The sequence below is a fragment of the Ursus americanus genome, chromosome 1 (assembly GCF_024610735.1).
Source record: "Ursus americanus isolate L20-20 chromosome 1, mUrsAme1.1.p, whole genome shotgun sequence".
NCBI lineage: Eukaryota > Metazoa > Chordata > Mammalia > Carnivora > Ursidae > Ursus > Ursus americanus.
In genome coordinates, this window is record NC_142127.1 from 49,869,643 (window position 1) to 49,880,699 (window position 11,057).

The 11,057-nt window shown below is 53.5% G+C and overlaps 1 protein-coding gene across 2 annotated transcripts; it reads left to right on the forward strand.

Annotated features, from left to right (window-relative positions):
• Positions 1-2,642: 2,642 nt before the first annotated feature.
• On the forward strand, positions 2,643-6,787 carry DLX1 (distal-less homeobox 1). Of its 2 annotated transcripts, XM_045783378.2 has the most exons (3): positions 2,673-3,000; positions 3,676-3,875; positions 5,059-6,787. In XM_045783378.2, exons 1-3 carry the CDS (start codon positions 2,688-2,690, stop codon positions 5,311-5,313), a joined length of 768 nt encoding a protein of 255 aa, XP_045639334.1. In that variant the 5' UTR covers positions 2,673-2,687; the 3' UTR covers positions 5,314-6,787. The 2 variants fall into 2 exon arrangements, with proteins under 2 accessions (XP_045639341.1, XP_045639334.1); XM_045783385.2 differs by lacking the exon at positions 3,676-3,875 and having other exon boundaries at positions 2,643-3,000; positions 5,059-5,180.
• Positions 6,788-11,057: the final 4,270 nt, after the last annotated feature.

Genomic DNA, 11,057 nt, shown 5'->3' on the forward strand with positions numbered 1-11,057 from the left:
TGAAACCGTTTCCTGAGGGGGCGCGTGCGAGTCCTTTGTTCCACGGAGCCAGCCCGGTCCCCTGCACTGGAAAGGCTTGGATTCCCCCTTCCAGATGTGGACAGAGAGCCCCGTAGACGGTCGCGAGCCGCGGCCGCCTCTCTCGCCTTCCCCCACCTTACAGTTCTCTGGAATAAACTGGCCCATGGGCCGCCCAGCCGTCGGGTTTCCTCACGTGTAGCCCTGAGCGCCAGAAGTCAACAGCCACTTCCCTCGGTCCCAACCCCGAGCCGGCGCCAGCCGCGGCGATCACTTACGTGGGCAGGGCCCGCTAGAGGTGCGCGCAAGAGACCAGGGGCCAGGGCGGCATGCGTGCTGCTGTGCAGGGCGCACCGCACCGCACTCCACACCCCGAAACGGGAGCTAGGAAGGAGCAATTAAAACCACAAGTGCAACACGGAAATCAAGAGGAGTCGAGCGGCTCCAGGAGTAGTCTGGTGGCGGAGTCATTAGCTGGTTGTTGCTACAAAGCATCACCCTGTGGTTCGGTGATTAAGGGGGGGGAAATCTTTTTAAACGTTGGCAAACCAGTTATTGGTTTGAAAGATTGTTTTGTTTTGTTTTTGTTTTTCTTTTTGCTCCAACCACGCTGCCTGAAATATTGCTACCCCCAATATCATGCCCTTAAACCAAAGGAGAGGAATTCCGCGGGCAGCAGCTGCGGCTACAGAAGTTAAAAAAGAGAGAAGCCCCTTCCACTAATATCTGTAACGACAGCACCGATGTAATTTGTTTTGAATGTTCATTTTTATTGGTGTTCCCTCTGCCCAAATGTGCTTGATTACAGAGGTTTGTCCTGTGCTCATTGCGCACCCCAGACAGGGGAAGGTGCATCGCCGAAGGTTCAGCTCAGGCCAGATCAAATCCCGGGCTGTTTAACGCTGAAAGGCTGCATGTTGCTATTAGTGTTAAATATATGGCTAATTATGCGTATGAAAATTAAACATCAGTGTTATGCTAATGGGGCGCCTTCAGCTGCGGATCCGAGCACTTGAGACTACCATTTAATCAAATGAATCAGTAACTAATACATCTGCACGTGTGAACTTTCACAAGATCATTTCCCCGTTCCCGTCACACCGCTAAATTATGAAAGAAATAATTATCAACACTTTCTAATTACCTAACAAAGTAATTTGGGATTCACCGTGGGGCTGGCGGGATGGGGAACCAACAGCCCCTCGCAGACAGCGTGGTGCGCGCCACGCCTCGTGGGGGTGGCTGTGTGGTGGCTGCGGCGGGGGGCTTTTGTGCGCTTTTCTGTACCTAGCGCCCCAGAAGATAGAAGGCGCCGTGGCAGCTTTTGCCAGCCCTGCCCCCAGGCCCAGTGGCGCTCGCTTTGACCACTGGAGATGAGGAGGATCCGGGGCGACAATGAGAGACGTGTCTGTAACCAGATCTGCGTGCCTACCACTGGCCTGGTTTTGCGGCGGGTTTCGGTGGTCCGCAGGACTCCTAAACCCCGGGTACTCTTGCCAGACCCCAGGAGGCCGGAAAATGACCACCTGGTATCTGAGGCTCAAGCCGAACTGAGCCCGCCGGCTCCTCGGCTCCACTCTGCGCCTCGCCCTTGGGGCGAGTGAGTCCAGGGCTTTCGGCGCAGAGGGAGTGGAGGGGAGGAGGAGGCGGAGGAAGGTTGGGAGGGAAAGAGGGGGTGTGTGTTGGGGGGAGGGGGCGGTGCGGCCGCCTTTCCTGGGAGGAGAAGCGCGGGTTCCTGGCTCTCTGCGCGCTCTGCTTTGATCAGACCGGTGCAGCCTCGAGCTGGAGTGGCCAGCTGGGCCTGGAGCAATGCGAGCGGGCCCCAGGGAGCGGCGGCGGCGGCGCGGCGGCCGAGTGAGTGAGTTTGTCCGGAGGGCCCCAAACCCGACCCCAGGATGTGGCAGAGCGGACCCAGGCCAGGGAGGCGCCGCCAACGAGAGCGCTGCGCTAGGCGCACGACTCTCAAGAGGACAGCGCTCTGTTGGCCGCCTCCGGTGCCCCCCACCCCACCCCAGTGCCCGACTTCGCGCTCCGAGGCCGCGGCAGGGCTCCAGAGCCGCCCACGCTGAGCGCTGGACCGGGTGACGGCGGCTAGGAGAAGCGGTGCCCCTGTCCCGGTGTTGGGGGCGGGCGGAGGGTGGGGACAGTAGTGGGGGGAGGGCGGCTGCGCCGAACCGCTGGTGGGTTTCTGGGAAGTAAGGCGCGCCGGGGAGGCGGGAGGCTGAAGAGCCACGGGCCGCTGAGGTCCCGGAGCGGGCGCTGCAGCCCATTGTGCGCTCCGCACGGCGCGCTCTGTTGCAGAGGAGCCCCGGCCGGGAAGTGTGGACGCGTTTCTCCCGAGGCCGGGCCACCTCTCCCGCTCTAGTCCAGCGGAGCCGGAGCGCCTCGGACCAATCCCCGGTGATTATGCAAGACAGCGGACCAATCAGCTCCGCCAGCTCATGAATATTTATGACCTTGGCTGAGTCAAAGCTTTGAAGCGAGTTTGGGGAGCTCGGCAGCATCATGCTTAGACTTTTCAAAGAGACAAACTCCATTTTCTTATGAATGGAAAGTGAAAACCCCTGTTCCGCTTAAATTGGGTTCCTTCCTGTCCTGAGAAACACAGAGACCCCCAAAAGGGAAGCAGAGGAGAGAGAGAGACCCACACCCAGACCCCGCGAGAAGAGATGACCATGACCACCATGCCAGAAAGTCTCAACAGCCCCGTGTCGGGCAAGGCGGTGTTTATGGAGTTTGGGCCACCCAACCAGCAAATGTCTCCTTCTCCCATGTCCCACGGGCACTACTCCATGCACTGTTTACACTCGGCGGGCCATTCGCAGCCCGACGGCGCCTACAGCTCGGCCTCGTCTTTCTCCCGACCGCTGGGCTACCCCTACGTCAACTCGGTCAGCAGCCACGCGTCCAGCCCCTACATCAGTTCGGTGCAGTCCTACCCGGGCAGCGCCAGCCTCGCCCAGAGCCGCCTGGAGGACCCAGGTACGTGCGCCCGCCACGGAGAGGGAGAGGAAAGGGTACGAAGGGAGAGCGGGACAGAAGGAGGGAGGAAGGGAGGGAGGAAGGGGGGGAGGAAGAGAGAGAGAGAGGAGGGAGAGGAGAGAGAGGTGGGGGTGGGGAGGGCGCCGGAGTAATGGAGGTTTCGGCTATCAATCTATGTATGGATCCTTGTCATAGCAAAGAAAAAATTTTTTAAAAAATTCCACCCAACTCACATCTATCCAGCAAAGAATAAATCCGAGAGCGTCCCCTGGCACTGTCTGGGCCTCTGGGCGGCTCTGTGCGCCGAGCACACAATGCCCCTTTGGAAAAGAGAAACCCACATGTGCACGTATTAGTCTCAGTAATTATTTATTGCGTAGCGCTATAAACAATGTATGCAATTAAGGGTAATTAAACCTCAACTACCGCCTGCAAAAATAGCAAACTTTCTCTGCAAAGGCAGGAACTGCACGCCTGGGAACTGCCCCAGTCCGCCTGCAGCGGCCCGGGTCCGGCCCTCGGACTTTACGGGACACTTCCCTGGCTTTCGGAGTTTCTTGAGCGTTCTCTCTCGGCCCAGCCTCTGCCACCCTTTGATTGCCACTCGCCCTCGGCTCCCCGCACTAAAGGCTGTCCCTGCATTAACAGCAGCCCCCGCTTCTGCTGTCCCTCCAGGGGCTGACTCCGAGAAGAGCACGGTGGTGGAAGGCGGTGAAGTGCGCTTCAATGGCAAGGGGAAAAAGATCCGCAAACCCAGGACGATTTATTCCAGTTTGCAGTTGCAGGCTTTGAACCGGAGGTTCCAGCAAACTCAGTACCTAGCTCTGCCCGAGAGGGCGGAGCTCGCGGCCTCCTTGGGACTCACGCAGACGCAGGTACCTTGCCGCTGCCCCTCTGCCAAGCGGGCTTCCCGCGGCCGGCCTGCGCCCGGAGCTTCATTTCTCGCTCTCTGGGCCTCTGGGTCGGAGATTGTGTGTGTGTGTGTGTGTGTGTGTGTGTGTGTGTGTGTGTGTGTGTGTGTGTGTGTGTGTGTCCCCGTCCCACCCCCCGGCTCTCCCTGCGTCTCTCCTTCCTCCCCAGTTCTCTCTGCCCTGGCTCTGTCGCTGCACTCTGTACTCGGCGCTGCCTGCCTCCCGGCCCTCACTCCTTGGACAATCTGATTAGGGCGCGGAAGGATTTCCCTAGATGTTTTGTTTGGGGACTCTGAGGTCACACGTGCCCGAACAACTGGAACAATAGACGCTGGGCTTAATCCCTTCTTTGCCTTTAAAGTGTGTGGCTAATCGCTTAGGGCCTGGGCCGGAGCCTCTGTCTCCCTCCTCCTCCTTCTCACCGGGTTGGGGTAAGGGGAAATCCTTTCCTCCGCCTTCTCACCTCCCAAGTCCCAGACCCTGGAGGAGGAATGGGACCTTCCTTCCCGGATTGCTCTAAGACTCTGGGGATCCCATGGGCTTTCTGATCAGGACTGGCGCAGGTTTCCAACGTCTGGGCCGGGATTTGGAGCAGAGCTGGGGAGAGCAAACAGACACTAAGGAAAGGTTGATGTAAGTCCAAATGAAAAGTTTAACAAAACCTTTTGGCCTCCTCACTCAGCCCCCAACTCACTCAAGGGCAGAAAGGATGGAGCAAAGAGAAAGCAGGTGGCATTGCAAATAAATTTCCTCCACTCCTTCCCTCCACTCGATTCTTTTATTGATGTTCATATTGGACTTGAAGACTCGATGGTGTGCAGGCGCTGCTTCTTCCCCCAGACGATTGCCAGGGTCGGGCTGAGTCCCTGACAAGCGAAGGCCTGGATCTCCCCTAACTCCTCACCACCACGCCCCCTTGGCTTTCTGAGAGCTGCCTCTGCGGGCAAACAGCGGCTCGCAGCCTGGCCTCGAGGCCTTGGTTCTTATAAGTGGTGGTGGGGCTCTGCTCCTCCAGCAGGGAGCTGCCCAGTAGCGCAGGGCGGCGAAGGGGATCCTTTCTCCACTGTCCCACGGCCCCCTCATCTCCCCGACGACCAGGGTAGGCACAATGGACCTAGCCGAGTCACATTATTGTCCGCTCTTGCAGGTCAAGATCTGGTTCCAGAACAAGCGTTCCAAGTTCAAGAAACTGATGAAGCAGGGCGGGGCGGCTCTGGAGGGTAGCGCTCTGGCCAACGGCCGGGCGCTGTCTGCCGGCTCCCCGCCAGTGCCGCCTGGCTGGAACCCCAGCTCCTCATCTGGGAAGGGCTCAGGCGGCAGCGCGGGTTCCTACATCCCCAGCTACACGTCGTGGTACCCCTCGGCGCACCAAGAAGCTATGCAGCAACCCCAACTCATGTGAGGTTGCCGCCCTCACCCTCCCGCCTCCTTCCCGTCTCCCCTGGCCCGGGCCCCTCCCGCCTCCCGGTCCATCCACCCCGTCCGCAAGCCCTGGGCCTACAGAAGGCCCCAGGGGCAAAGAAGAAGGAACAGCGAAGGCAGGACGCCCGCCACCTCCTTGGAGTCCCGCGCGGTCTGGACTGGCGACTTCGCGGCGCCCACGCCCTCGCCCTCGCCCCGGCCTAGGCCGCGCGGTGACAGCAGACAGCGGTCTCCGAACGCAGGCACAACCTCCCGAGACAGCCAGAGCAGCAAGAGGAGCCAGATGGACCCGACTCGCCGACCCTCAGCTGTGTGGGACTATCAGGAAGAAAGAAGAAAAAAAAAAACCCACAAAAAACAATGTAGAAAAAGCAAAAGCTTTTTTTCTGTTCTGTCTGTCTCTTGTCTCCTTTCGCTCTGTATCTGTGCGCTGACGAAGTCGAGGTCCTCGTCTGTCCGCTGTCCTCATTCTGCGGCCTCTGCAAAAAGTCACCAGGTCGGAAGAGGCTCGGGCCGCCGGGCCGCCCAGTTCCGCATGCTGGGACGTTTTGTCCTTTCTGACCTTCTCCTGGGCCTGCCTAACCATCTGTGTAGCTCGGTCGGGAATTGGGGGAAATTGGAGGGAGGGGGTTTTATTTATTGAGAAATGGACTTCGCCTGATGGTGAATGTTGGCCAGGTCGCAGTTCTGTGGAGCGCAAGGAGCGCATGGTCCGAAAGTACCGATTACTTCAAACACACCCGGAAAAACGAACAAGGAGGACCTGGTGATTTTTAACTTAATACAGTAACTTTTGTACTTGGCTGGTATGGAGAGGTTGGAACCTAATGCTTTGCATTTTTACATGTTCCGTACTATTTTTAAAAGAAAAAAAAATGAAGCCAACACAATTTTCTCATCTCGGGAAAAACCCTTGGTCGCTTTGCCTGGACAAGAAGAAAAATCCTAATTCCCTGCTTGGGGAGCGCGAGAGGACCGATGGGCAGTGAAGAGAAAACAGGCAGGCATAAACGAGCGCCCTAAAGCCAGTGAGCTTTAAAGTAAGACAAAAGCAGCATTAATCCCCAGAGGCTCGACCACAGAATAATGCCAGGCAGCACCCTGGACGCCCAGTCTCCAGTGCAGGATCTAATCGCTGTACATATTATTATTGTTGTTAAGTATTATTGTTATTATTATTGTTCCGTAAACATGTTGCACAAGCTTAGCTTTTTTCCGTTCTGTTGTGTGTGGCTGTAAAGCCTGATGCTTTGTGAAATGGGAATCTTGACATTTTACTTGTGAAATTTGGAAAATGTGATCAATTGAAATCAACTGTGTTTTGTGTTCTCTATGTCAAAGTTTAGTTTTATATTGAGAATGTTAACTTATTGCTTTGTATCTTGGGAAAAAGAACTTTGTAAATAAGTTATAAAGTTTCTTTGAGACAGTAAAATTATGGTTTCGAGAAAGAACTGCTGTCTGGTGTGCTGTGTGAAGGGGTGCTGTGGGCTGGGCCGGGCCTCCACCTCTGGGGACAGATAATGCAGAGGTAGCGACTCCCGGCTCCAGACAGAACCAGAATAACGGGCGAGGCCCTCCCGAGCCGCTGGGCCCGTTCATCTTGCTCTGCTTCTAATCCCCAAGGGGTCTGATCCCTACCTGGGTTAGAAGGGTGGGCAGCGACTGTCTGGCAAGGGTCCTTGGAAGGGGGGGGGAATCAGGAACAGGTGCTGCGTGACAGAGCCGGGTCTCAGGAACCAAAGGGACTGTGAAAGCTGGCTGGGAGATGAAAGCTGAGCTCAAAGGCTTTGGGCATGGGAGACGTGAGCGCCACCCCACAGCCCGTTACCTCGCCGGAAGCCTAGAGGGCTGAAAGCAGAGACGCCGGGCTTTGCCCCTCGCCACCGCCGAGATCTGGCCTTCCGGCTTTCGCTTGCCCGCAGGGCGCTCGATCCCGACGCGGAAAAGACGCGGCCAGACACCGGAAAGGGGCCGGAAGGACTCTGCTGTCAGGCTACACCCAGTCAATCAGTGAGCTCCGGGGGACACTCCCAAGGCGCCACCTGGGCCCCTCCACAGTCACTCCCACCCGTCGGGCCCGTCCACAACGAGAAGCCCCTTCCCTCCTAATGATCCCCAGCTTCTCTCCGCTCCTCAGATGGAAATGCCAAGGGAGGGGCAGGAGGGCTCGCTGACTCCTTGGAACCCAGGAGCTGGCCGAGTCAAGACCCCCCACCGTAGCCCGACGGCCCTGAGGCCAGGTCGGTAAGGGGGCTCCTCCAGTGGAACGCTCTGATGAATTCTCTCCAGGAGAAAGTGGACTCCGAGCAACTAGAACCAGCCTGGCTCCCTCCACCCGGTGCCGGGCGTCTCACCCCAACCTCAACCCCAGACCCCACAGCCGAGCGGAGGAAGCTCGGGGAAGCTGCGGGCCCCGACCGACTGCTTTGAGCGATTCCCGCTTCCCTCTCATTCGCCTTGCGACACTGCTTCCTGCGGACTGGCCTCCGCCTTTGGGGGGCCCTTTGCAGCGCGCGGTGGGGAGCAAAGCGGGGAAGGCAGTGATCTGTGTTGTGACAAGCACCCATTTTTCAATTGGTGCTGGTGAAAGAGCAGATGCTCCAGGCTCTTCTGACGCCCTTTGGGAAGGGGAGGGGAAGTGGTGGAGGGGCGGTGATGGAGGGAGCTGGGGAAAGAGTGGGGGATGGAGCCGGGGACCTCGAGGCCCCTTCAGGGCCTGGGATTAGGACTTTTCCTCTCCCGCAGGTCTCCAGAACCCGGAAGGCAAATGGGGGAGATCAAATCTCGGAGGCGGGAGCGGACGGATCTCAAAGCTGAGAGGGAACAGGATTTCCCAGGCTGGATTCCGCCGCCGGGGTAGGGACCTTCCCGGATTTGGTTTTCCCAGGAGTTGTGACTTTGCAAGAGGGGAGGTTTTGGTGGGTTGCTTTCACACGTTCAACTCCGGTGCGGCAGCCAGGGCTCAGCGCCTGAAGCCACAGGCAAAATCTGTTTGGTCAATCGGATTTTAATATTTTGAGATATTAGCTTATACTAATTTAATAATCTCTTGCTAACAGTTCAAATAGAGAAATTATTAGTTTTAGCTCAACGAAGGCGGTCTTTAGTTAGGCTCTATTATAATTATAAGCGGTTGCACTTTTAAAAAATGTTAATCTCAATATAGGCCTAATTAATGCTGCCTTGTTACTGACAAGTAGTTCATCAAATATCTGATTCAAAGATTTTCATAATGAGTATATTAATTAAACTATGAATAATCTAAAGGTGGTTATATTTAAACAATACCTCATTATAATGATTAAATACTGATTTCGAATATTATGTCTTAACAATTGTCACTTAGAAAACACAACCTTTCCTTATGTATGAGTCTGTAATGGCAAAATGCAATTTTGGGATTTTTTTTCCCCTTGTTCAAAAAATGTGAACCTCATTTTAAAACACTTCTGAAATAGGTTACACACAGCTTAATGATTATCAAAATGACTCTTTTCTGCAAAAAAAGACCCCAAAGTGCGCGTACAGCTGCAAACCCAAGAGGGTCAGCATCATTTCACTGTATTCTCTTCTTGATTACAAGCCGGGCCCATCAAACACAACATAATTACAGTAATTTCAGGTTTATTTATTCTAATGCAGTTTCCCCATCTCTCTGGTAATTATGAGCAATTTTTTCGCCCAGGGAATCTTTTTGCATTAACAAAAGAGATAACGCACTGAAAGCCAAATTTGCTGTGCATTGAGAAAAGGGAAAAAAAATCAAATAGGTGCGAGCTGCCATCTCTGCAATTCTCTGGTACCGGAGCCGGCAAATTGCTTGCAGGTGTATGGAGCAAGCTTGTCAATGGCCAGGCCTCCAAATTAGCAAATGCACAGCATCGAAGTAGTGAAGACAGACTTAGCAAAATTGCCAAACAACAGATACCTCTTTAATATCTTCTCTCATACACACTAGCTCTAAAAGGGGCAGGGGTGGGGGGTGTAGGGGCACAAGCAACAATCCCCAGCCCCCTTCTCACTGGTCTTGGCTTTCATTAGCCTGGGACTGAGTGGTCCTGCAAGTAGTAGTCTAGTTGTGCAAGAATCCAGTTTCTAAATCTAGGCTATATTTTAAAAATATGAAATTGGAAATGTGTTTATAGTTCACAGCTTTCCTTCATTGATTATTAGGTTTTATTTTTATTTCTTTCTTTTTGGGATCTGAACCTGGGCTGGGTCAGATGGCTCTTCAGCCTTCCCTATTCTGCGCTAGTTTTAAGAGCTACAAAAAGTTTAAAAATTCCTCTATCTATATGAACAGAAATATGAATTTATTCTTAGAATTATTTGGTGGAGAAATTAACTAAATCTCTCCTCTTGAAGAAATTGTCCATTTCTGTCACCTATGGAAAGGTAGGTCTAGGTGCTGGATATAGAACCTGAGATACTCGATCCCAAGAAAATTTGAGAGGAAAGAAGCAACCCAGGTCCCCGGTTGTACTCTTTTTTTATCCAGTTATCTATCTCTTTCATTCTTTATCTTTTAAAAACTGATTTCAGAATTATCTGGGTTTTGTCAAGCCACCATCTGGGGTAAACATCCTGAAATCACAGGCTGAAGCGAACTTTTCTGCTCCTCATCCCGCACAAGCCATAGGCACCTCCATCAAATGCAGTACGGAGGGTAAGGGTCTCTCCCTCCCATGACTCAAAGAAACCCTCCTTCGGTCCCCAGCTCCACAGCAGACCCCAACTCCAGTGTAGACAGGCAAACGGCTCTAAAGGGTGCCTTCCCCAGGCTCAAGAAACCTGTCACCCACACCCACTCCTTTGCTACCCCCGCCCTCATCCCCCAACCTTCAGGGATTAACACTTCCTGAAACATCAAGTGTTTTTATAAAAAGGAAAAAAAATAATCCTGACATCGCTGACAAGAAGTTTTGATGGAAGAATTAGCTGGTGCATACATAATCACTCCCCCACCCTCCTACTCCCGGAGCGGGAGCCGCGGCGGCGGGCGCAGCGCAGCCTTCCAACCCTCTGAAAAATGAAACCAGTTTCCACCCTTACCTTCTTCAGTGTCAATTTCAGATAATCTGGACACAATCTTTGCTAGAGCAAATCAAAAGGGTCGAAGGCGGCATTTGGCTGGGAGAATGACAGGAAAGAAAAGGCAAAAAAGGAAAAAAAAAAGGAAAGAAAAAAAAAGAAAAATAAGAAATACAAAACCGACCAAACCAGATCGAAGCAAAACCAGAAAACCAAAAAGAATCCCTCAGCCCCATCCTCCTATCCTGAGAGTAAAGAGTGGAAAGAGGTCTCCAGGACCAGGCGCCTCCGAGCGCGGCAGGCTTTTAGCAGCGCTGCGCTTGCAGAATAGGACTGAAATTTTCGGCTATATAGCCTCTGTCTTTATAGCTGATGAAAAAAATTGCAGATTATTAGCATAAATGTTTACTCTTCATTACGCTGATGACATTGTGCACTCGAGATCTTGGTAATCTTTGGGAAAATTATGAGTAATTTTTAAAAATTTTAAAGCAGCAGCAGTTACCATGCAATTCAGGCTAATTCTGCGTAGGCTCCGAACGGATATAATTATCGAGGAGTCAAGATGTTATGCTAAAAACTATGCATTGATATTCCCATTTATTATGTACATACAACTTTGACAATGTTGATGCTTGAAATAGCAGGAAATTGTCTTGCGCAAAAATTACAGTCCATATTAGGACATCT

What these genes read in the sequence shown, in the direction of transcription:
- DLX1 (XM_045783378.2), top strand. Translation starts at nt 2,688, where the DNA reads ATGACCATGACCACCATGCCAGAAAGTCTCAACAGCCCCGTGTCGGGC. An exon ending in GAGCCGCCTGGAGGACCCAG is followed by an intron (nt 3,001 to 3,675) that starts GTACGTGCGCCC and finishes CTGTCCCTCCAG; the next exon opens with GGGCTGACTCCGAGAAGAGC. An exon ending in TGGGACTCACGCAGACGCAG is followed by an intron (nt 3,876 to 5,058) that starts GTACCTTGCCGC and finishes CCGCTCTTGCAG; the next exon opens with GTCAAGATCTGGTTCCAGAA.